Below are 24,824 nucleotides of genomic sequence, written 5' to 3'. Positions count from 1 at the left end.
ATCTATTTTTGCATATGTCATCTCAAGCCAAGAAGATCCTTCTCCACAGACCATCTTGGAACTATTTAATGTTCTAGTGCTGGGAATCATACCACCTTGGGAGTGCCTTTTTTTCTATAGAAGGGACTTTAATGGATCAAATCTATGTTCTCTTCTCCCCCTCCCCCCACAGTTTAACATCAAAAAAATAATGGTGTTGCCTACTCAAAACATGTCCTGTCATGTTTTGCTTGTTGCTCTAGGCTCATTTTGACCCTGAAATATGTTCATATTTCTTCTCTATTTCCTACAATTACTGGGTGGCAGAGAAATAGCCCAGAATACCCTTAGGCTCTAGTACCTCCTAGTGAATAATAAAGATTATGAATCCAAAGATAGGAAATCAGGTATTGCGTGCAGTTTAAGGCTTAAGAGCTGATAAAGGCTCCAATGCTAACCCATCTGGTCATAATCCTGAATTCCAGAGAGGCGTTTTAGTTCAGTCCTTAAGTAGTGCCAGTGCAGGGAAAAAAGGAAGAAAAATGATTATGCTATTATCATAAATGATGGGATTCTCTCTTCTCATCTTTACTTTCCCGTATTTCCTGTCTGTTTGCCATTAGAGTACACTTTGAACTTTGAAACTGTTATGAACGTTTCCTGCTTCCTAACTCACTCTTCTGGTTTAGTAACAAAGTAACTTTAACTTCATCAAATCAATTTCCTTTTCTAATTTAAACTCCCTCTAATTAATACTGAAACCACTTGACAGATTTTATATCAGCTTGACTTCATCATTGCCTTCAGAAATTCCTCTTCATGGAAGAGCAAATCAAATTTGAGTCATATCCCTTTAGTATCTCACACCCCTTGGGTCACACCCTTCCACTGGTGGGATGGACAATAAAGAGTTCCTACAAGATGAAGGGAAGAAATTTTATCACTTTCCACTTGCCTGCAGGACTTTATCTTGCACCTAACCGGGGACTCTTTCCTCTCCTATTTACTTTGTCCTCTTATCTTCCTTTATTAGATTGTAAGCTCCTTGAGGGCAGGGGTTATCTTTCCTTGTATCCCTTGAATTAAAACATAGAACAAGCTTCAAAATATGTATTGACTTGCCTGACTTTTTCTCTTCTTCAGAATGCTATTTCTCTTGACCTAATTGGTTGATTTGGGGTACTGGATCAGATATTAGAGAAAATAGATTTTGATCCTAGCTCTACTGTTTTGTGCCCATGTGACTGGGCAAGTTACTTTACCTTTTGGGGGCCTCTGTTTCCTCCTCTATAAATTTATGGGCTTGGATTGACTCTAGTTCTAAATCTACTTCATGGATTACTCCCTGGGGGTGGCCAAGCTTAAAGAATTGAAAACTAAAAAAGAGACATAAAGAATCTTATTTTCACACAAACCCCAAGTTTTTAGAAGATAATATAGTAAAATGTTAGGCATTTGGTTTTTGATTTAGGACCAGTTCTACCATTTATTTTGCTAATTATTTCTCAATATTATTTCTCAATTTCTCAATTATTTCTCAATATTCTCAAACAGCTAGCTGCTTGAGCTTGTCTTTTTTTTATCTTTTAACTTTGTTTTATTGTTACTTCAGGTCTCATGGATTCATTAACTTCTATTTGCACAATTCTAATTATTAAGAAAATTTATTCTACAGTAAGCTATTGTATATATTATTCCATTTGACTAATTTTACATTAAGGAAATGTTTTCTTCATTGAATTTTTATACTTCCTTTTCCATTTGGTCTTTTTTGCCTTTTAAGAAATTTTCTTGGGGCAACTAGGTGGCGCAATGGATACAGCACCAGCCCTGGTATCAGGAGTACCTGAGTTCAAATCCGGCCTCAGATGCTTAATAATCACCTAGCTGTGTGGCCTTGGGCAAGCCATTTAACCCCATTTGCCTTGAAAAAATCTAAAGAGAGAGAGAGAGAGAGAGAGAGAGAGAGAGAGAGAGAAGTTTTTTTATTTTATGAATTTTGGTGGCTTTTTTATCTGGTCAATCCTATTTTTAAAGCATTATTTACCTCAGTATTTTTTGTTCCTCTTATACCATGTTCTTCTCTTTTCAAAATTTTCTTGCATTACTCTCATTTTTCTCTCCCCAGTTTTTCCTCTACCACTCTTATCTGTTTCTTTAATTTCCAAAAATTCTTGTGAGGCTTGGATCTAATTAGCATTTTTCTTTGAGTCTTTGCTTGCAGCATTGTCTTATTATTTTCTGAGTTTACGTTTTGGTCTTTCCTGTTATCTTTTTATAGTTAAGTTCTTTTTTGCTGTTTGCTCATTTTTCTATTCTGGTTCTTGACTTTGAACTCTATGTTAAAGTTGGGCTCTACTTAACCTGGGAGTGGGGTGACACTATCTCAAACTTCAGGTGTTTCAATTTGCAATTTTCAGAGCTAGTTCTATGGGTCTATTTTTGATAATTCCCAGATGCTGTGATTTGGGAAGAGGTGTGGTCACCAGTTTCCTGGTCTGTTCTCTGATCTTTACCCAAGAAAGACCCCTGGTCTCCTTTAGCCACAAGTGTTAATTGTCTTCTTTGCTCTGGAACTGTGACCAGGGCCCTTACTTTCTTGTGAACAACCACAAGTGCTCCTCTCTACCCTGGAACATTTCAGAAACACTGAAATAGTTCTGGCTCAGGTAATTATTAGTTGTGTGACCTTTGACAAGAAACTTAATTTCTCTGAATTTCAGTTTCCCAATCTATTAAATAGGGATAATAATTCCTGCCTGCCTCAGGGTTATTATAAAATTAATTGCATATATATTTGCTAAGCACCTGTTGAGTTCAGATCATGTGCAAGACCCTGGAGGGGGGGTGGTGGTGGAGATATAAAGTCATTGTCCCTGGCCTTGCAATGAAGAGAATTATAACTGACAATAGCAATCGATAAGTTCATTAGACAGCAGAAAACAAAGAACTCTCATTTCTTTGTAGGAAGATTGTTACCAAGGAAGAAACAGAGAGAGAGAGAGAGAGGAGGGAGGGACGGGGAGAGAGAGAGAGAGAGAGAGAGAGAGGGAGAGAGAGAAGGAGGAAGGGAGGAAAGGAGAGAGGGTAGAAAGAAGATAAAAAATTTATTAAACATTGATGCACTTAATATTATATTCAATGCACTGTTATGTGCTAAGAATATAAATATAAAATGAAGACAGATCATACTTTCTTTTATTCCTGTTTTTTTTTTTCAGACCACATATCCTAATGGGGAGAGACAGCATTTACAAGAAGGTTCAGGTACAAGTCAGATAGAAAGTCCCCATGGTCCTTAAGTTTCAGCAGCAAAGCATATAGTAATGCATCTTTAATGGCATTTTAATTGCTTAAACCATATCTGTTTCTGATATTGAATTATTTAACAATATAACATATAATTTTATGATTGGAGCTTTAACCTCAGGGTTTGGGCTAGAAACAGGGCCATGGATTTGGGAAGAAATGGCCCTGAGGGCATCGAGAGACAATTGTGAATTAAGTTGAGGGAGAATGGTTCCATTTGTAGGGAAGTTTTTCTGGGTGTGCTTGGATTGCCTAATATGGATATAGGCACTGTATCTCCCTGTTTCCTCTGCCATATGAGTGAGTGTGGCCTTCTTTGTTTTACTGTGTAGACAAAACTGAGGCAGTTCCTTTTTTTTTCTAGCTTTTACTGTGGATGAACTGGGATCTTCACTGTCTGGAAGCAACAAGTAAGAGTACCCAGGAAAGACAGTGAACTAGAAAGAGCAACTATAGCCTTTTTGGCTTTGCAGTCAACCAAAGGTTGACAACCAACAGTCACCCACTTGGTAGGGGATAGAGGGAAACATGGTGACTCCATGTTAGGTGATCTGGGCATGTTCAGATAAGCTTCCTTACACTCTCCTAAATGATGGCTGAAGGGACTGGACTGGAAACAGGACTGGTGATCTGGATAGCAAGGCTATTATTCTCAGGGCTCAGATCCTGGGCCATCAAGGTCTAGGGAAAGATAGTGATGGAGGTTTAAGAATGAATTTTAAGCATGAATTTGAGCAAATAAATTATTTTTAACTATTATAAATACTCATATTAACTACAAAGGACATATGAGGGAAGGTACTATCTGACATCCAGAGAAAGAATTGATAAATAGAAGTTTGTATAGAATAATTTTACATATATTTATATTTTGAATATTATGTGTATATATATATATATATAAATAATATGGGTTGGGTGGTGGAAAGAAAAAAGGTATTTACATGATATTTTTCTTGTATGGTTGAAAGGAATAACAAGTTATATATAGCAGATTTTCCATTTCAGATACAATCACCTTTTTATCATACTATGTTATTGATAAGCTCATTTTATTCAACAAATTAAAATAAATAAGTACATGTAGAGACATTAATATCAGTGAGGTATTGGGATGACTTATTTATTGAAGACGAAGTAACAAAAAGAGTGAACAATGATCATTAGTTTTGAACAATGAATGAAAGTTGCTGAGGGAGCTTATGTCAGGTGATCAGAATTTTCATGAAGTTGGAATTTGACCTATTTGCTCTAAGTAAGGGAAGATAAGTACATTTGGAGGTAAGAGAATAATAAGAATAGTTTTGGAATAGTTACTATGGAGAATGTGATGAAACCATAAGGGTACAATAAGAAGACTGTTACAATGAAGCTACAACGAAGGCACAACTGAGTTACTATCAATCAACCAATCAATCAATCTACTTAAGTTTATTAAGTGCCCCCAATTTTCTAGGCACTATACTAAAGTACTAAGGAGGCAAAGAAAAAAGCAAAAAAAAAAGTCCTTAAGGAGATTATATTCGAAATTCTATACTAGCTAATGCTTTGATACCTACAAAGTCATGAGATAATAGAATCCTATTTTTAGTTTGATGGATTTTAGAGTTTCAATATAGTCCTCTTGTTTTAGCAATGAAAATACTAAGGTCTAGAGAGGTAAAAATGACTTACCCACCATCATACAGGTAGCAAATATCTGAAACAGTATTAAAACCCATTCCCCCCTTCATTGCTAATTAAATACTATATGCATTCACTGGAAATAACATCAGAAACTATTTAATCCAATTTGTCTTTCAGAAAGAATATCCTCTTCCAATCTCAAATAAGTAGTTAAGTGCTTGAAGATATATGAGGGTTTCCAGACCTGGTATGGTATCCTGTTTCACTTTTGAATAGTTTATAGTTTGAAAGAATTTATCATATAGACTCATTGATCACATTGATGTGAGAACTATTTCCATTAGCATGGCTTGAAACTATTCCTTTTTCTCTTGTCCACTTAATATCCAAGTCCTATCTCAATGGAGGATATATACATAATATATACATACATACACAAACACATATAACATATATCTTTAAGATCAGTCTACCTCTAAGACAAGGCTTTTCAGATGGACCATGGTCTAGGTCCAAAATTAAATGGAAGGTAGAGAGCAGGATTTATTTGAAAAATTGTATATTTTACAGTTTTCTCAGGCTCCTTACTTTCATAAAAGCTCATCTTTTGATAAAACCAATACCCACTGGTATGTTTTATGAAGCACCATTGTCACAAAAGAATCAAAATAGCAGATGGAACCAAAAAGTCAATGGAAAAACATAATATGGGGTTTTAAGATACTTGAGGTACATTATTTGCAAGGGTTTATTTTTGTAAGAAGTGGCATCAAAGGCACCAGAATATAAACTTCTTAAATGAAGTTTTGGTTTTGACTTAGTTTTTGTTTCCTCAGCACCTAAAACAATGACTTGTAAATAGTAATTGCTCAATAAATGTTTTTTTATTGAAATCATATTTTATTTTTCCAGTTATAAGTAATGATAGTTTTTCAACATTCATCCTTTTGCAAATTTATGAGTTCCATATTTTTCTACCATCCTTCCTTCCCTCCCCCCTTTCCTTATCATCCAACAATCTGGTAAAAGTTGTACATGTACATTTATATTTAACATATTTACATATTATTCATGTTGTGAAAGAGGATTTAGAATTAAGGGGAAAGAAAAAATATGAGAAAGGAAGGGAAAAAAGTTTTTGAAGACTTGAACATAGTATGCATTGAGACTCTGTGTTTTTTTCCCTTTGATATGGATGTCATTGTCCTTAGTAGGTTCTCAGGGTTGCCTTTGATCTCAGAACTGCTGAGAGAAGCATCATCCTTCATAGTTGATCATTGTTAATTAATATTGTTGTTGGTTCTGCTTATTTCACTCAGCATCAGTTCATATAATTCTTTTTTTTATTTTTATTTTTTATTTATTTAAGGCAACTTGCCCAAGGTCACACAGCTAGGCAATTATTATGTGTCTGAGGCTGGATTTGAACTCAGATCCTCCTGACTCCAGGGCTGGTTGTTTATCTGCTAGGCCACCTATCTGCCCAATATAATTCTTTCCATGCTTCTCTAAAGACCAGCCATTCATGATTTCTTATAGAATAATAGTACTCCAAAGATTCATATACCATAACTTGTTCAACCATTCCCTAACTGATGGATACCAACTCAATTTTCAGTTCTTTGCCATTACAAAAGGAACTGCTATAAATATTTTTTTTTTTTGGCAAGGCAATGGGGTTAAGTGGCTTGCCCAAGGTCACAAAGCTAGTTAATTAGAAAGTTTCTGAGGTCGGATTTGAACTCAAGTACTCCTGACTCCAGGGCTGGTTCTCTATCCACTGCGCCACCTAGCTGCCCCTTAAATATTTTTTAACATGTGAGATTTTTCCCAATTTTTATGATTTCTGTTATGTTGAGGGTATGATCAGTTTTATTGCTCTTTGGGCATAGTTTCAGATTGCTTTCCAAAATGGCTAGATCAGTTCACAACTCCACCAACAGTGCATTAATATCCCAATTTTCCCACATCCAATACTGATCATTTTCCATTTTTGTCATCTTAGTCAATCTGATATATATGAGGTGGTACTTGTAATTGCTTTAATTTATATTTCTCTAATCAATAATAATTTGAAATATCTTTTATATGACTATATAGCTTTAATTTCTTCATCTGAAAATTGTCTGTTCATATCATTTGACAATTTATCAAAATGGAGAATGAATTGTAATCTTATAAATTTGATTTAATTCTCCATAAAAGAAATTAGTCTTTTTTTTTTTACAAGGCAAAGGGGGTTAAGTGGCTTGCCCAAGGCCACACAGCTAGGTAATTATTAAGTTTCTGAGATCGTATTTGAACTCAGGTACTCCTGACTCCAAGGCCGGTGTTTTATCCACTACACCACCTAGCCGCCCTGAAATTAGTCTTTTACTAGAAACACTGTGAAAATTTTTTCCCTGTTTTCTGTTTTCCTTCTAATCTTGGCTGCATTGGTTTTATTAGTGAAAAACCTTTTTAATTTTTTCATTATAAAGATTTTATTTATTTTGAGTTTTACAATTTTTCCCCTAATCATACTTCCCTTCTCCCACCCCTCACAGAAGGCAATTTGCCAGTCTTTACATTGTTTCCATGGTATGCATTGATCCAAATTGAATGTGATAAGAGAGAAATCATATCCTTAAGGAAGAAACATAAATAAGAGATAGCAAGATCAGACAATGAGATATCAATTTTTTTTTCTAAATTAAAGGTAATAGTCCTTGGTCTTTGTTCAAACTCCACAGTTCTTTCTCTGGATGCAGATGGTACTCTCCATTGCAGATCACCGCAAATTGTCCTTGTTTGTTGCACTGATGGAATGAGCAAGTCCATCAAGGTTGATCATTACCCCCATGTTGCTATTAGGATGTACAATGTTTTTCTGCTTCTGCTCATCTCACTCAGCATCAGTTCATGCAAATCCTTCCAGGCTTCCCTGAATGCCCATCCCTCCTGGTTTCTAATAGAACAATAGTGTTCCATGACATACACATACCACAGTTTGCTAAGCCATTCCCCAACTGAAGGACATTTACTTGCTTTTTAATTTAATATAGTCAAAATCATCCATTTTGTATGTTATAATGTTCTCTTTCTTGTTTGGTTATGAATTTCTCTCTTCTCCATAGATCTGACAGAATATTTCTTGTTCTCTTAATTGGTCTATGGTATCATCATTTATGTCTAAATCTTGTACCCATTTTGACCTTAATTTGATATAGGGTGTGAGATGTGGGTCTGTGCTTAGTTTTTGCCATATTATGTTTTAGGAGTTTTTGTTGAATAGTGAATTCTTATCCCAAGAAAGCAAATGTCTTTGGGTTTGTCAAATTAAAGATTACCATATTCATTTACTACTGCTTCTTTTGTACCTAAATTACTCTAGTTCTTAACCAATACTAGGTAGTTTTGATGACTTGTTTTATAGTATTAGTTTTAGATCTGGTACAGCTAGGCTGCCTTTCCCTTGAATTTCTTTTCATAAATTCCCTTGGTATTCTTGACCTTTTGTTGCTCCAGATGAATTTAAAATGTTCTTTGGTAGTTTAATATGGCACTGAATAAGTAATTTAATTTGGATAGAATTGTCATTTTTATTATATTAATTTAGCCTAATCATGAACAATTGGTGTTTTTCCAGTTGTTTAGATCTGATTTTATTTGTGCGAAAAATATTTTGTAATTGTGTTCATATAATTTCTGGGTTTATGTTGGGTCAGTAAATGCTTTAAAAAATCAATTGAACTGAATATATGATTAGAATAGGAGAGGCTATGTGGATATAAGACAAAATTTAGGGATAACAGTCAAAGCTTTGCATGGAAGATAGTAAGTAGAGAAACATCTCTAGTTCTGAGTAATATTTCATAAGGATATTAGTAAGGATTGTACAGTTTAAGAAGACATGAATAGGTTGCAATCTGCACTGATGATGGGAGCTGATGAATTCATTGGTATAGAAGAAATAACATTAGATTTGACATCAGGGAATTTGGATTTTGAACCATACTCTGGGGGTCCACATCCCACCTCTGACATGTGTTGGTTATATGAGCCTGGAATTTTAGCCCTTTTAGTACTGCCACCTACTAGCTGTTGGCTCATAATCAGATAGTTTCCCTATCTGAAAAATGAAAGAATTGGACTAAATGAATTCTCAGTTCCCATCCACCTCTAAAGTTTGATCCTGGATAGCTAAATGAGAGTACTCTTCTATATATCATTTATTCCTTTATGTCCAATGGGAATTAACTGAGATGAAAAAATATAACAAGTGAATAATATCATTTTACTTAGAGATTCCACTACTAAAAATGTGATCCAATTTTGTTTCTGAAAAAGAAAAAAAACCTACCTGTATTAAAAAAAAAATCATCCATTTATAACAGGAAAAAAAAACCTCAGCTTGGTAATTACAGGATTTCAGAGTTAAGAGAGCTGTTCCTGGTGATTCCAAAGGACCATCATTTCTTCTACAAAACTGCTAAAGGGGCATTTGTTTTCTCCTGAAATAAAGAGGAATCTGCCCCATCCTTAAACAGATAGTGCCCTGGTAGGATGGCTTTAGATGATGGGGATGTTTCCCTTGTAGAGACACTAAATGTTTACCTTTTCTTCTTCTTCCCCTAGACTTTATAACTTTGTCCTGCTACTCCTGGTTCCACTCTTTTGGGCCAACCAGAAACCAGGCAAAATAAGATAAGAAACCAAAATCCACCCATCATGTCCCCATTAAGTCTTTTTTTTCTCTAGCTAAATATCCTCCTAGTTCCTTCAGTTAATCTTTTCAAAACAGGGACTCCAGTTTCTTCACCTTCATGATCAATCAATTCTTTACATTCTTGACCTTGTCAATATTCTTCCTTAGAGGTGGATGGGAACTGAGAATTCATTTAGTCCAATTCTTTAAATTCTAGTGTAGAGAATGACCCAAAAGTCTGAGTGCAGTGAACTCTAATAAGTCTTTTTGGGATGCACTATAGATCTCTTAGTGTTTTTATTCTGAATTTGCTATGAAAGCCTCAACTCTAGAATTTACTCTTTCCATCTGAATACAAAATAAATAGTCACAGAATTGATCTAGAAGAAATCAGAGGTCATCTAGTTCAGCCTAATGCTGAACAAAGACTCTACACCCCAATATTTAGCAGATATTTTTAATAAAAAAACAAGATTTACTCTCAAGGCACATACTAGAAAATGTATTATCACAAGAAGTAAATCTACCAGAAGAGTGAAATAGGACTGTGACAGAATACAAATAAATATATAATAAAGAATGATCTCAAATAGGTTTATGATTTTCAGTTGCATACATTTTTCAAGGAATTGAAAACAGGCATATTAATTCAAAAGTCAGCTGAAAGGTCTCTGAGCACATTAACAAATCATACAGTCCACATGGTGGTAAATAATTATAGTTTTAAAATACTTCATTTTAACACAAAAGGGTAGACATGCTCAAGATGCACTTGTCAATAATATTATGCCTATGACACAAAGTTAGCATAGAATTTAAGAAGGAATATACTTCACATGAAGGAAAACAGTCACATGATGTCATCCAACAACTAGCCCTTCTTTCTGTCTTACTTCCTCCCCACTACAACCCTAAACTGCCCCTTCACCATAAACTTGCCCAGGGTCATATAACTTGTAAGTATTTGAAATTGGATTTGAACTCATGTTCTCCTGATGCCAGGGCTCTATCCATTGAACGATCTTGCTGCTCCAAATCTCATATTTGTTAATCACTTAAAAAAACATCCAATGAAGGATGATTAAAACGTGTCACCTTGAAAGCTTTATGAAAATGACAACATCATTCTTGTTGCTGTAAAAATTTTAAAATAATTTCCAGTTATATAGAGCTATCTTTAAAGAGGGGATCTGCAGAAATCCCACAATTCACCATTGATTACTACTGCTTCCAGTGACTGGATGCAATATAAATGCTATAAAATTTTAGTGTTTAAAACTAATTTTTCTGTCTTCTTTAAAATAATATATGAAAATGAATCTTTTAAAAATGTTTAAATAGGCCAATGTGACCAGAAAGGATAATGATCATTGTTGGAAGGGTTGTGGGAAATCTGGGACACTGTTACACTCTTGGTGGAGCTGTGAACTCATCCAACCATTCTGGAGAGAAATTTGGAACTATGCCCAAAGGGCAACAAAACTAAGCATGCCCTTTGATCCAGTAATACCACTACTGGGTCTATACCCTGAAGAGATGATGAAAAAGGGTAAAAACATCACTTGTACAAAAATATTCATAGCAGCCCTGTTTGTGGTGGCAAAGAAATGGAAATCAAGTAAATGTCCTTCAATTGGGGAATGGCTAAGCAAACTGTGGTATATGTATGTCATGGAACACTATTGTTCTATTAGAAACCAGGAGGGATGGGAATTCAGGGAAGCCTGGAGGGATTTGCATGAACTGATGCTGAGTGAGATGAGCAGAACCAGAAAAACACTGTACACCTTAACAGCAACATGGGGGTGGTGAGCAACCTTGATGGGCCTCCTCATTCCATCAGTGCAACAATCAGGGATAATTTGGGGCTGTCTGCAATGGAGAATACCATCTGTATCCAGATAAAGAGCCATGGAGTTTGGACAAAGTTCAAAGACTATTCCCTTTAATTTAGAAAAAAACAGATATCTTATTGTCTGATCTTGTTATCTCTTATACCTTTTGTTTCTTCCTTAAGGATGTGATTTCTCTCTCATCACACTCAATTTGGATCAATGTACAACATGGAAACAAAATAAAGACTGACAGATTGCTTTCTATGGGTGGGGGTGGGGGAGGGAAGTAAGATTGGGAGAAAAATTATAAAACTCAAATAAAATCTTTAATAAAAAATAAAATAAAAAAGTTTAATTATAGTCATATTCCAAATATCAGATGTTGATATAAATCATTCCCTTTTGAAAAAGTACAACTGGTGCACATTTCTTTGACCAGAAATGAGTCAATCAACAAGCTTACCTACTTAAAGTGCTAGGTATTGTGCTTATCACAAATTTGTATCTTGCTAGGGCAAAGCTTTATTAGATATTTTTGTAGAAGCCAACAATCCTCACAATTCAATAGAAGAAGTTGCATTTGAATTTTAGAAAGTGTTTAGAATAAACCTACCCTCCCTTTTTTGTGCCCCTGCTCCCCCTTTAAATCTTATTGTTTGAAAATAGGCCTTCATTCAGGTCTAATTATGGTTTGTCAAATGGACTGGGACATCCATTTCAGTTTTCATTGTGATGTTGAACTGTTAAAAGGTCTGTTCTAGCTGCTTCTGAATCCCAGCAAAGTAAGTTCCTATGGTACTGATGAAAGAAAGTAGGGGTTGTACAATACTTTAAGCCTATTTTCTTCTAGAAATTTCACTTTGATATTCATCACTGTGTATTTGTGCTTGTTTTCTTTTATGGGTTTGGAATACATACCTTAACCATTTAGTCTGACAAATTTTTTATGGCCATGCTCTAAGATTCAATCCCTCTAAATCAGATCAGGAGGCGATATATTTTCATGCCTGATACTTTTATACATATCCACTGCTATTCATATATTTTGTATTGTTGTACTCACCCTTGTAATTAAAAGACATTAAAGGTTCTAAAAAAGTGGTTTTTAAATCTTTAATTGACAGTTTATAATTATCTGTAATGTAATCACATTGTTCATATGGAGTTATAAAGACTTCATCTTAGGTCAGGTTAAATTCCCTCTGAATATGTGTACCGACTGGCAGAGTTGGGAGGAGCTGGTTTCTGTATTGTTCATATTTTTTCTTATATATTCTCGTATTTCAAACTGAGTTTGCAGTTGATTGTTTTTGAGCCATGACCCACCTTCTCAGAGGTGATGAATGTGCTTATAGGTTTTTAGGGTCCATTTTTTGATAAGTTCTCATTTCTCTATTTATCTCAGTCAAACACAATATACATTGACCTGGAAGTCAGAAGGACCTAAGTTCAAATTCAACCTCAGACTAGCTGTACTACCTTGGGCAAGTCACATTCAGGGCTATCTCTAGTCATCCTGATTCATATCTTGCCACTGGACTCAGATGGCTCTGGAGGAGTAAGTGAAGCTCATGATTTAGCACAACCCTTCTTTCAAATCAAGTCACATCTACATCATGCCATTACCTCCCTGCTGTCATGGTCCTCTTCAAGAACAAAGGATCACCACATCACATCACAAAGGACAAACAACATTTTTCTCTGCTGTAGAATTTTTAGTTTTATTTGCTAAAATAACTGGCCTAATTTTTTTCTGTATTCTCTGGCCACTCTGAAATAGTCTATCTTCAATGATCCACTACCCATCTCCCCACACACATAATCTTGTGCTATCAGTCATGACTTAAAATGTGAATTTCCAGTAATCTAAATCATGTTGATAATGAACACTTCAGATTCCTATTGAGGCCTTGCTCTTGAGTATTTTCAGGCTCCCCATGACCAGTCATTAGAATCTTTGCTGCTAAATTTGAGGGAGGTTCTTGGGCCATGAGCAGGCAGTGTCTCTAATGTTTACATATATAGCACAGATAATTTCATCCCTGGCAATCTCAGACAAAGGATGTCCTTGAATTCCTCATCTACCAGCACAGCCTCTAGCTCCTGGTATCCCGTTTAGATCAGATACAGGAATCTTATCTACAACTTAATTCATATGTAATCATTTTGCTTTCATTTGAATACCTCTAATGAGGAGAGAAACCACTATCTCCCCAAAGCAGTCCCTTACATATTAGAATATTTCTAGCTGTAAGGAAGGTTGAGTTTTTCTTTGTTTAAAAAATTTTTATTCTGACAATAACAATCCAAATAAAATGAGCATTTACTGAAGTATATAACTTGCTTTTCTTTTTTAAGTATATGATAAAATCAGCCTATAGTTTTCAAAGTTTACCTGCTTTAGTGACTTTTTAATTGGTTTTTCATATGTTCTTTTCTCTCCATTAAAAAGAAAAAAAAGTCTCAATGATCCTTTCTCTCCTTGCTTTCTCCCTCCCTCCCTTCTTCCTCTTCCCTTCCTCCCTCCCTCCCTCACTCCTTCCCTTCCTCCTTTTCTCTTCCTTCCTTCCTTCCTTCCTTCCTTCCTTCCTTCCTTCCTTCCTTCCTTCCTTCCTTCCTTCCTCCCTCCCTCCCTCCCTCCTCATTTGTCCCTTACCTTCCCCTCTTCCTTTGAAAAAAAATTCTTGTAACAAACTTACCAAGAAAAACAAATTTAAATCCAAAATTTTTTTTCTCATGAATTTTTAGTCAGTCTCTATCAGGAAATGAGAACATGTTTCTCTGTATCAAAATGGAAGAAAAAAAAAATTTTCTAAATTTTCCTTTTTGCAGCTTCCAGCTGTTTCTAGTTCTTTGATCTGGTCCTAACTAAACAAATCTAATCTCTCTTTTCCAGTGAAAACATGTGATATAAACATATGATTTCTTTCTCTTGCATATTTCAGAGCCTCCCATTCCAGACATAAAATTTATTGCAGTTCAAGGAGGTCCTTTACCACCCCTGAGTCTGTGGAAAGCAGAGGATAGAAATGGACCCATCAGGTCAGTAATTAGGACTAGCACTTGCTATTGATTTACTAATACAGTTGTTGTTTTAGGTTGTTAGATTTTTCGATTTCCCAAGGATCTCTCATCTTATACATCGATGATATGTTAGGCTGGTGTGGTGAATATATTTATTTGGAGCAATTGACTGAAGTGGTTAGAGAATGGTACTAAATGAGTCCAATGACCTTAAGTGTAACAATTCCTGTTTTGGTTCTATGGCCCTGTACCTCACTCAACCTTAGTTGTCTTCTGCCATGTTAGAAATACTTGACTAAGTATTTGTAGTCAAAAGGGATGAGGCTACAAAAGAAACAAAAATCACCAAAAGACTCTACCTATGGATTACTCATTGTAAAACATCTCTTCTGGAAAATCAGCCAAGAAGGCATGGTGGATTAGTGGTTTGATTTTGCATGACTAGAAAAGTACACAAAATGTAGCTGTTTAGATTTGCAAAGTGTTTTTTTTTTTTTTTTAACATGGTTTGTCTCCTTTCTGTGAGGTGTACAATGAGTTTCTGTGAGAATAATGAATTCCAATCTCCAGAAAGAGCCGCAGATGATTTATTGCATGTTTAGGCAAGGCATCTGAAACCATTTTGAACCATGTTACTGTCCAGGAGCTTTGAGACTTCTCTGTAATGAGTGACATTTGTTTTCTCATAGAAGAGATATTGGGGAGGGGGGCTTAGAAATAAGAATTTTTGGCATTAAGAATATATTTATTTCTAAAAGGTTGTTTGAAGATCAAATGAGATTAGTGCTTTGCACACTTTAAAAGTACTCTATAAATACTATTATAATGGTTAAAGACAGCTGCTCCATTTGGCCAGACTGAAGAAGGTAGCTTCCTCTGCCTGGAATTGGCAGTCAGTGAGCACATTCTAGTACATGACTGGTAAAGCACATTTCCTTCAATTACACAGTAATTACACAATGCCAGAAAACTTGAAATTGGAAACAGGAAGGCCCAAGTTGAAATCCTACTCCATACCTACCATATGACTCTAGGCCTTAGTTTCCTCAACTGAAAAAGCTGTGCTTTTTTCAAATAACAGTGTATAACTGTGAGATTTGAATTATAAGGAAAGCTGAATTGTGAAAACTTTTGACAGTTCCTTGATTAACAAGAAGGTCAAATCAATCAATACTTAAATAAATGAATTCAGGCTATTCACTGGAAGTTGAAGTTAAATACTTTGACCATATAATGAGAAGACAGGATTCATTGGAAAACACCCTGATGCTGGGAAAGTTTGAAGGCAAAAAGTGAAGGAGAAGATGAGATGAATAGAGTAATGGGAGCAATGAACATGAACTTGGACAGACTTTGAGAGACAGTGAAGGATAGAAGAGCCTGGCTGCTATTGGCTATGGGGTCACAAAGAGTTGCACCAGACTGAACAAAAACAACAAAAATAGTGATAACAATAGCAACTAGTGTTGAACCCAAAGAGTGAGATGGAGACCAGAGTTTGATAAGTGTGGAGATCTTTATTCCCAGGGACTGTCTGGGGATGGAATACCCAATCAGACAGTACCTGAGTATTCAGGGGATAAGGGTTTTTATAGCATTTGGTGGGGGGGGATACAGGCAGGATACAGAAGCATACAGGAGCAAAGATAGTCTTATTGTATGTAAATATGGGGTTCCTTATAGACAGAAAGGGTCTTTGTTTGAACATATTTCCTGAGATGGGGGAGGTCACATATTCATGAGCTTCCCACAGATTTATGGAATTTACTATCTTATTGTTCCAGCCACACCTGGGGAAGGGGGAGGCAGTCCTGGAATTTAACAGATACAGCAAGATAATTAGGCTGATGAGGGTGCTTTGTGATTCTTCAAACAATTTTATGGTATATCCTGGGAGGTCAAGTACTTGAGTCTTATTATTTTCAGATCCAAAGGCACCTGGCCAAATTTATATTTCTAAGGAATTCCTCAGGGCCCAGAAGGATGTTGGGGGACCCCTTTCTATATAGGAATTTCACAGACATTGATATTGTACTTCTTTCCCCACTTTTTTTTCAAATTAACTCAAACCCATGAGTTATCATCTTCATAACCTGGACAAGCATGAACTACAAGCATCTTTACAAAGGATCCAGGTATCATCATTACATCTCAATCCACCTATCTCTTTAAGTTGTTCAGGCCAGCTAAATCAGAGATAAGACTCTCCTTAGACAGGATATAAACATACTACCCAATAGTCTCCCTCCTTTTCTTTCAATGGAGAACATCCACACCCTGCCTCTCCTCATTTTCATAGGGAGAAGGGCATAAGTTAGGGGTGTCATATTTACAGAATCAAGGGGGGGTTACAAAAACAGATCCCTTGACTATACAATGTATGCATAGGTGAGAAATGGTAGAGATGAACTGGTCCAGTGTCTCTCCTTTCTTCTCTTCTCTCCTGGAGACCTCTGATGTCCTTCTGCATCTTCTGAATCTGTTCCAAAAAAGTCCTCTCCAGGTCAGGTGACTAGTTGAGACTTTGTCTTCTGGTAAACAATCTGCTTAACATTTTACTCAGATCAAAACACATATTTTCATCACAAGACAATGAGATTTTGGAGCTTATTGCATTTACATTTTGCCTTATTGCCATGTTGATGCACATACTTCACTTCAACACAATAAACTTTCATTAGTATTTTACTATATGAGCAAACTCCCAGTGAGAATTGTCATACTGTCTTAAGCTTGTAACATACATTCAACAATCATCTTAGTTCAGAATACTCAGCATAAGGTTTAAAATAAAACACTTAACCTTTGCTCTTATAACAATAATGACTCAAATATCCTTAACCAAAATGAAATTTTTCAAAATATTCTCAAATATACCATTGATTTTCCTTTTCCTGATATACTTATCTGACTCACATTCCTTTCCTTAAACAAGGCCTTAAAACTATAATTATCCTAAGTATTTCCCATTCTTCTTCTTCTTACCTAAATACCCCTTCTAAAAATTAAAGAAACTTAATTTCTATCTTAACATGTAGCTGTTAGCAGGTGTCAGAGCCACACACCTAACATACCTAACCTATCTCTGGCTATTAGATCGAATTCACCTAAAATTTCTTTTTCTACTTTGCTTAGTAACTCTAATGATTCAGGACATTAAAGGAAAATTCCTTTACAGATATAAGTATTGAATGTCAGTGTCCAGGCAGAGGTCACGTGGGTAAGTCAAATATCTTAGGCCAGATTTATTCTGCCAGATGAGATATTATCCAAATGTCATTTTGGGGAAATCAGGTCAACCCCAGACATACTGAGAAAATATTACAAGCAGCCAGAAGGACACAGTTCAAATATCGCGGAGCTGCAGTCAGGATCACATGGGACTTAGCAGGAACTACATTGGAAGCTTGTAGGGCTTGGAATACAATATACTGGAAGGCAAAAGAGCTTAGAATGCAGCCAAGAATGCACTACCCATCTGTCCTCTTCCAGGGAAAAGGATGGACTTTCAATGAACCAGGGGAATTTCAAATATTCCTTTTGGAATGGCTGGAGCTGAACAGAAGGTTTGATCTTCAGATACAGGACTCAGGTGAAGCATGGAGATTGGAGGAGAGGGGGGAAATATGAGGGATTTAATGAGGATGAACTGCATGTATAGAAAAATGATACTGATCATATTCATATGAACCTTCTCAGCTAATAGAGCAGGTAGAGGGAGCTTTTGTAGTTGAAGCACAGGAGAAAGATGAATTTGAAGATAAAATATGGTGTAAAAATGGAGTCAATGGAGAAGGGGGGAAATGGAATGGGAGAAAGAGGAAGGAGAGGGGGAATAGTCCAAGATATTTCACATAAGATTTTTTTTATTACAATGAGCTGTTGCAGTGATGTGGAGGGGGGGAAGCGAGGGGGAATGGGGGAACCTTTGCTCTCATCGGAGATGGCTAGGAGAGGAAACAGCAGATATACTCAATGGGGTATGGACATCTGGAATAAGAAGGAGGGGGGATCAGGGGGAAGGGGTGGGGATTTGAATAAAGGAGGAGAGGATGGACCATTGAGGGAGAGTGATCAGATATAACACATTTTCTTTTTTACTTCTTGCAAGGGGCTGGGATTGGAAGGCCTGCCCAGGACCATGGGGCCAGGTGGATGCTGGGCTTAAGGGGTGGTATGGGGGCTCAGGGCTTCTTGGCTCCAGGACCAGGGATCTGTCTGCTGCACCACTCAGCTACACTACAGCAGAGTCAGAGTGAAAGGAGAGAGAAAATAGAGTACATGGTAGTGGAGAAATAAGAAAGGAGGGAGTTGCGATCAGCAATGGCAATGGTGGAAAAATATGGAAGTAACTTTTGTGATGGACTTACCATAAAGAATGTGATCTACCCATGAGAGAGTTGTTGGTGTTGGAACAAAGACTGAAGCACATTTTTTGTTATTATTTGGGGGAGAGTGCAGGGCAAGTGGGGCTGGGTAGCCTGCCTGGGGCCCCATAGCAGGGTGATCTTTGGGTGTCTGGGGCCGGATTTGGACCCAGGTGCTCCTGGCTCAAGGGCCAATGGTCTGTCTGCCACCCAGCCACCCCTACTATTATTACTATTTTATTTATTTTGGGTCTTTTTTTTTCTTCTTTTTGGTTTTTACAGGGTAGTGGGGATCGGGTGTCTTACATGTCACATGGCTGGGTGATTGTTGGGTCTACAGGGCTGGATGTGGGCTCCGGTGCTCGTGGCTCCAGGGCTGGTGCTTCGTCCATTGCGCCACCTGACCATACCTACAATTATTACTATTATTTTTTTTTAATTTTAATTTTTTTCTCTCCCCTTTACTTTTTTCGCCCAAGCAAGTCTATCTATATTCATGGGGGAAGGGGTATTTTGTTTACTTGTAAACAAGAATATTTTATTAATGTAAAAAACCATTTGTACAAAATGAGAATAAAAAATAAATTAAAAAAAAGAAAGAAAGAAAATAACAGGGTGAGTAGTTTGGCCTCAGTCAATTTAACACCAAAATCCATTCCTTTTTAAAATAAAAATAAAAAATCCCTCTTGGAAGTGCTCAAGAGACAACGCAGGGGTGAGGAGGGAGGGATCCCATTACCCACTGTAACACAGGCAGCAAGCAGGCTTGAGGAGAGAGCCAGGGAGGGCATTAGATAAATACTGCCTAGAAATAAAGAGCAGCAATTTAAATGAGGCACCCCAAGGAAGTTTTTAGGGGAACATTTCCCCCCATTTAACAAATCAATAGAAGAACCTGAACACACATGTAAATAGACAATCTGAACACAAAAACACAGATGAGGCACAAGTACAGATCACTCAAACACAACATAATTTTCCAAACTGACAATCTCAATGCAAATCCACAAACACAGGCCAATGGCAAATTCCTGACATCTCAGGAATGCCATGAGGGGAGATTTCAGTGTCGCCTCCAACAATATCTCCCTCCCAAAGGCCAACCAAATGTCTTCCTTGCTGTTGCAAGGAGCACTCAAAAGAGGGGACCCAGACATCATGTCTGATACAGAATTCCCCTTCAACTAAATATCTAGACCCAGAACCAGAACAAGCTTACCTCCAGAGGTGCAACAGGATCTCCACTTAGTCCGAATGGGGGATTGCAGTCAAGGAGAGGTTCATACTAAGACTATGTCTACCTGGTCCTGGGGCCCTGGAACATCATCAGAGACTGGCTCCCCTAGGAAAGGGAGAGACAGTCTGTTCAAACCTAAACTTGAGGTTCCCGTGGTCTCCTTTGGTGACAGAAAACACCAAGATCTCGCTGGGGCCTCCAAATGTTGAACCCAAAGAGTGAGATGGAGACCAGAGTTTGATAAGTGTGGAGAACTTTATTCCCCGGGGACTGTCTAGGGATGGAATATCCAATCCAACAGTACCTGAATGTTCAGGGAATAGGGTTTTTATAGCAGTGGGGGGGGGATACTGAGAGCAGGCAGGATACAGAAGCATACAGGAGCAAAGATAGTCTTATCATATGTAAATATGGGATTCCTTATAGACAGGGTCTTTGTTTGAACATATTTCCTGAGATGGGGGAGGTCACATGTTCATGAGCTTCCCACAGATTCATGGAATTTACTATCTTATTGTTCCAGCCACACCTGGGGAAGGGGGAGGCAGTCCTGGAATTTAACAGATATAGCAAAATAATTAGGCTTTTGAGGGTGCTTTGTGATTCTTCAAACAATTTTATGGTATATCCTGGATCCCCAGGTCAAGTACTTGAGTCTTATTATTTTCAGACCCAAAGACACCTGGCCAAATTTATATTTCTAAGGAATTCCTCAGGGCCCAGAAGGATGTTGGGGGACCCCTTTCTATACAGGAATTTCACAAACATTGATATTGTACTTCACTATCTCACAATATTGTTATAAGGCCCAAAAGACAAAATACATGTAAAGTTCTTTGTAAACCGAGAGACCAGTAATATTTTTGTGATTTTTTTCATTCTCTTTATTTACACTTTAAAAATGTAACAAGGGGCAGCTAGGTGGTACAGTGGATAGAGCACTGACCCTGGAGTTAGGAGTACCTGAGTTTAAATCTGGCCTCAGACACTTAATAATTACCTAGCTGTGTGGCCTTGGGCAAGCCACTAAACCCTATTTGCCTTGCAAAAACCTAAAAAAGAAATCTAATTGAAATCTGGGTTTATATATATTTATGATTATGTAGTAAAAGCTTGCTGTTAGCTAATATATTTATCTGGTGTCATTGAGAACTGCAGAATAGATTAGTATACATACATATATATATGTGTGTGTGTGTATGTGTGTGTATATATATATATATATATACATATATATATATATATATATATATATGTAGAATGGGGGTGGGTGTTAGACAAAATGAGTACCAAAATACAAATTTTATTGAAATAATGCATAGGAATGATTTACGAGGAAATTTTTGTAAAGGCATTTTGTACTTTATACTTTTATACTTTGCTTTTTGGAATGGTGTATATCAGTTCTTAGTAGAGTGTACATTTATATAGTACTCAATGGTTACAAATCAGTCTCCTTAAATCCTAACAAAAGTCAGGAGGCAGAAACCATAAGTATCATTATAGAAACTGAGGTTCAAAGGAAGTTATCCAAGGTCATTCAGACAGAGCTAAGTAAGATCCAAGTTTGCAGTTTCTTATTGAATTTTTATAGGCTTAATGAGTTTTGAAAATCACCACATTCTCATAAAAAACAAACCCATTCAGTACATCTGGAAATGATTTCAGTCTTGTGTTTCTCATTTTTGTTGATATTAAGATTTTTATCTCTACTTTCTCCTAGTAGGTTTTCTATTAGTTGTATAAAGAATTAATTCAAATAGCTAAATATGATACTAAAAATATTGTGTCTGCTTGTGAATATTTTGTAGTGTCTACAATTAAAACAGGAATTGTTCTGTCTCACAAATCATTTAAATTGCATAAATATGACATTTTACCTTTCTAGATTTTTTTTTCCCCATCAAAAAGGATATCATCTGGGCTTACATTGCCCTATCCTTTTTCTTTCCTTTGAAAAGAATTTGGACAGAATCAAGAGAGGGGAGAGAGTTTTTAGATCTGTGTTTTCAAAGGTGGAAGAAACTCTGGATTTGGAAACTTCTTTTAGAAGGTTGATTATAGAGGTTAAATGATTTGTCTATAGTTACAAAGTCAGATTCCAAATCTTGCTGACTCTAAGGCCATTCACTTAAAACTCACAGTATTCTGCCTCTCATTTAGAGATCATACTGACCTCTCTTTTGAGATACCATACAATTAACTAGTTCCTCTTTGATGAATTTAGCAATCAATTGACCTTCTTAATTAAAAAAAATAAAAAGTATGAATTTGATGTCAGAAAATTTGAATGTGAATCCCATTTGTGCTATATGATCTTTGACAAGTTACTTAACCCCTTGGATTATAGTTTCTTTTTTTGGTAAATGAGGAGATTGAATTGATGATCTCTAAAGTCTATTCCCTATCAAATTCCTTTGACTACCTATCTTTCAGGTAACTATACTGACCTTTTTTCACAATAGAATTTTCTCTCTGACCACATGGAATATATTAATTAAATCAACTTTAGAACACAAAGGATACTTGTTGAAAGCCAATATTTTTGTTTTCTTATTTTAGTTTTGTTGGCATCTGCAGAACAGATCAGTAGCTATGATGGAAGTTCATGTTAGATGATATGAGTACAAAAATGCAAATTTTGGGTTAAAAATACATAGACAAGTTCATAAAATTCTCCTAGTATTTAAATCAGAATTGACTCAACTTCCATTTATAATCTGGTAGGAATATTTTGCAATTTTCAGAAATAATGCCTGGATTTTCTAAGTCCCAGAAATATGTTTGGTCTTACAAGACCAGATGGTTTTTGATCTGATATGTGCTTTTCTATTTAATTCTAGTTCCTATCAAGTGTTGGTGCTGCCCTTGATTCTCCAAAGCAAGTTTCCCTGTGATTCAATACAAGATACCACTTTCTTCAGCAGTGACTCAAATACCAAGGGATACGTGGCTGCAGAATTCCTGGCCAAAGACATCCCTGAAGTCCGAGAGCTCTCCCTTGGAGACAGATTGTACTATGGGAAGTTTTACAATGCACCTTTGAAGCCGAAAAATGATTACTGCATTATATTACGAGTCACCAGTGAATGGAACCAGGTACATTCAGAGTCCTTGGAAATTATGGATTTTATTCTCATGAAGTTTATTTAAAGTCTTTAAGATTTTGGCATTGAGGAATGATTAAACTTTATTGTTATCTTTTGTTTTTATATCATCTTCATTTCTGATTATAGCCCTCACCTCTATCCAGCAAGTCATTTTTTACAAGGGGTTTAGTAAAATTACCAAAATTTCAATTGAATCTGACAGTATACATAATGTTCCATACTCATAGTCAATCCCTTCTTCAAAGAGAAGAGGGGAAGGTACTTTTTTTTTTTTAACATATATCTTCTTGGTCATTATTCAAGAAGTGATCAGTTTTGCTTGTTTTTCTTTCCATTTTCCCTTTCCATTTCCATTTAGCTATTCATCAATTTATGGGCATGTTCTTTATTTCTAGTTCTTTGCAACTACAAAAGATGCTATTATAGTTTGCTATTTAAGTGGTCTTTCTTTGATGTCTGGGATATATGCCTAGCAGTGGAATTTCTTGAGATAAGGTTATATCTTTTTCAGTCACTTGTTAAAGCTTTAGATTTTTAGGAAAATCTTTCATCTCTTTTGTCTGTGATGGACATCTTAGGCAATAACCACCATAATTTCCTGAATTATCTTTTCATTCTTTGAGTTTTGTATGGGCCGTAACTCTGATATGTACCTTCACATTTTCTTTACCTAAGGAATTGTTATAAATGGCTTGAGAATACTCAATCCAGAGTGATTAAAATGGTGTTTATTAAGATATCTTAACAAAATGGCACACCTCTCTCATGGTGGGAGAGAGGGGATGGGAAAATCCCAACATAGAAGCTCTTTTATGCACTTTGAAAGACTTTGTTTCTGCCCCATTCATGCCAATCATAGGCTGGGGTCACAAATCTAATTGACACATTGGTTCCTATGTTTCCCCACCCTGCTCATTATACTAATGAACTAGAAGAAAGATCTCTTTGAGCATGTACAAAGGAGAAGGTCAAAACTAAGCTATTCTAATCTAGTTTGTCATTTTTGGAATGGGATTAAGAGAACTCTCCCAGTTTTGTTATTGACTGGGGCCATTTCCCCCTTTGTAATGGATTTCAAAGGGGGCCCCCTTCCATACCCTGTGAAGACCAACAACACCTTTCATTCTTTACAGGAATCTTAAAAGTTTTATATATTTTTTCTGTTTATATATTTATAATCTATAATCTATTTATAATCCCTTCATTTTGTAGTTCGGGAAACTAGGGTGAAGGGAAATTAAGTGATTTGTCCCAGGTCACAGGACTATTTTGCATGAAGACAAAGCTTGAATCCAGATCTTCTGATGCCTGTTCTAAAGTTCCTTAAAATTCCTGGGAATCTCAATGATAATTACCATTTCGCTTTTCTTCACCCAGGAAAGCTCTAAGGGTTCTTTGTGAAGACACAGACTTAAAGAACTTCTTTTCCATTCTTAATGAAAGTGCTATACTCAATACTCCTATTCCCTCTTGATCCCTCACAGTTTTGTAATTACCAAGTCTCTCTTCTTTCTCTGGTCTATACTGTACTCATAGTCCTTTGCACAAGAAGAGAAGGGAAAGAAGGAAGTACTAGAGAACTTGTCTCAACATATCCATTTTCTCTTCCTTTTCTACCTTCTCAAGTCTTCTTTGATCATTTGCCTTCCT

General features: G+C 36.3%; 1 protein-coding gene across 16 annotated transcripts in view; it reads left to right on the top strand.

The window, feature by feature from the left end:
- The window catches only part of SUSD1 (sushi domain containing 1), a 396,750-nt gene that overhangs the window by 257,031 nt on the left and 114,895 nt on the right, over window positions 1–24,824 (top strand). For all 16 annotated transcript variants that reach the window (XR_012472619.1, XM_074207538.1, XM_074207542.1 and 13 more), the window contains 2 exons: window positions 14,382–14,478; window positions 22,908–23,163. Coding sequence is in view for 15 of the 16 variants with exons in the window: in XM_074207538.1 (XP_074063639.1) it covers window positions 14,382–14,478; window positions 22,908–23,163 (353 nt within the window). In the remaining variant the exon portion in view is untranslated. The remainder of the gene's footprint in view (window positions 1–14,381; window positions 14,479–22,907; window positions 23,164–24,824) is intronic.

This window comes from Macrotis lagotis, chromosome X (assembly GCF_037893015.1).
Source record: "Macrotis lagotis isolate mMagLag1 chromosome X, bilby.v1.9.chrom.fasta, whole genome shotgun sequence".
In the NCBI taxonomy this organism is placed as follows: Eukaryota; Metazoa; Chordata; class Mammalia; order Peramelemorphia; family Peramelidae; genus Macrotis; species Macrotis lagotis.
This window is presented reverse-complemented; position numbering and strand designations above follow the sequence as displayed.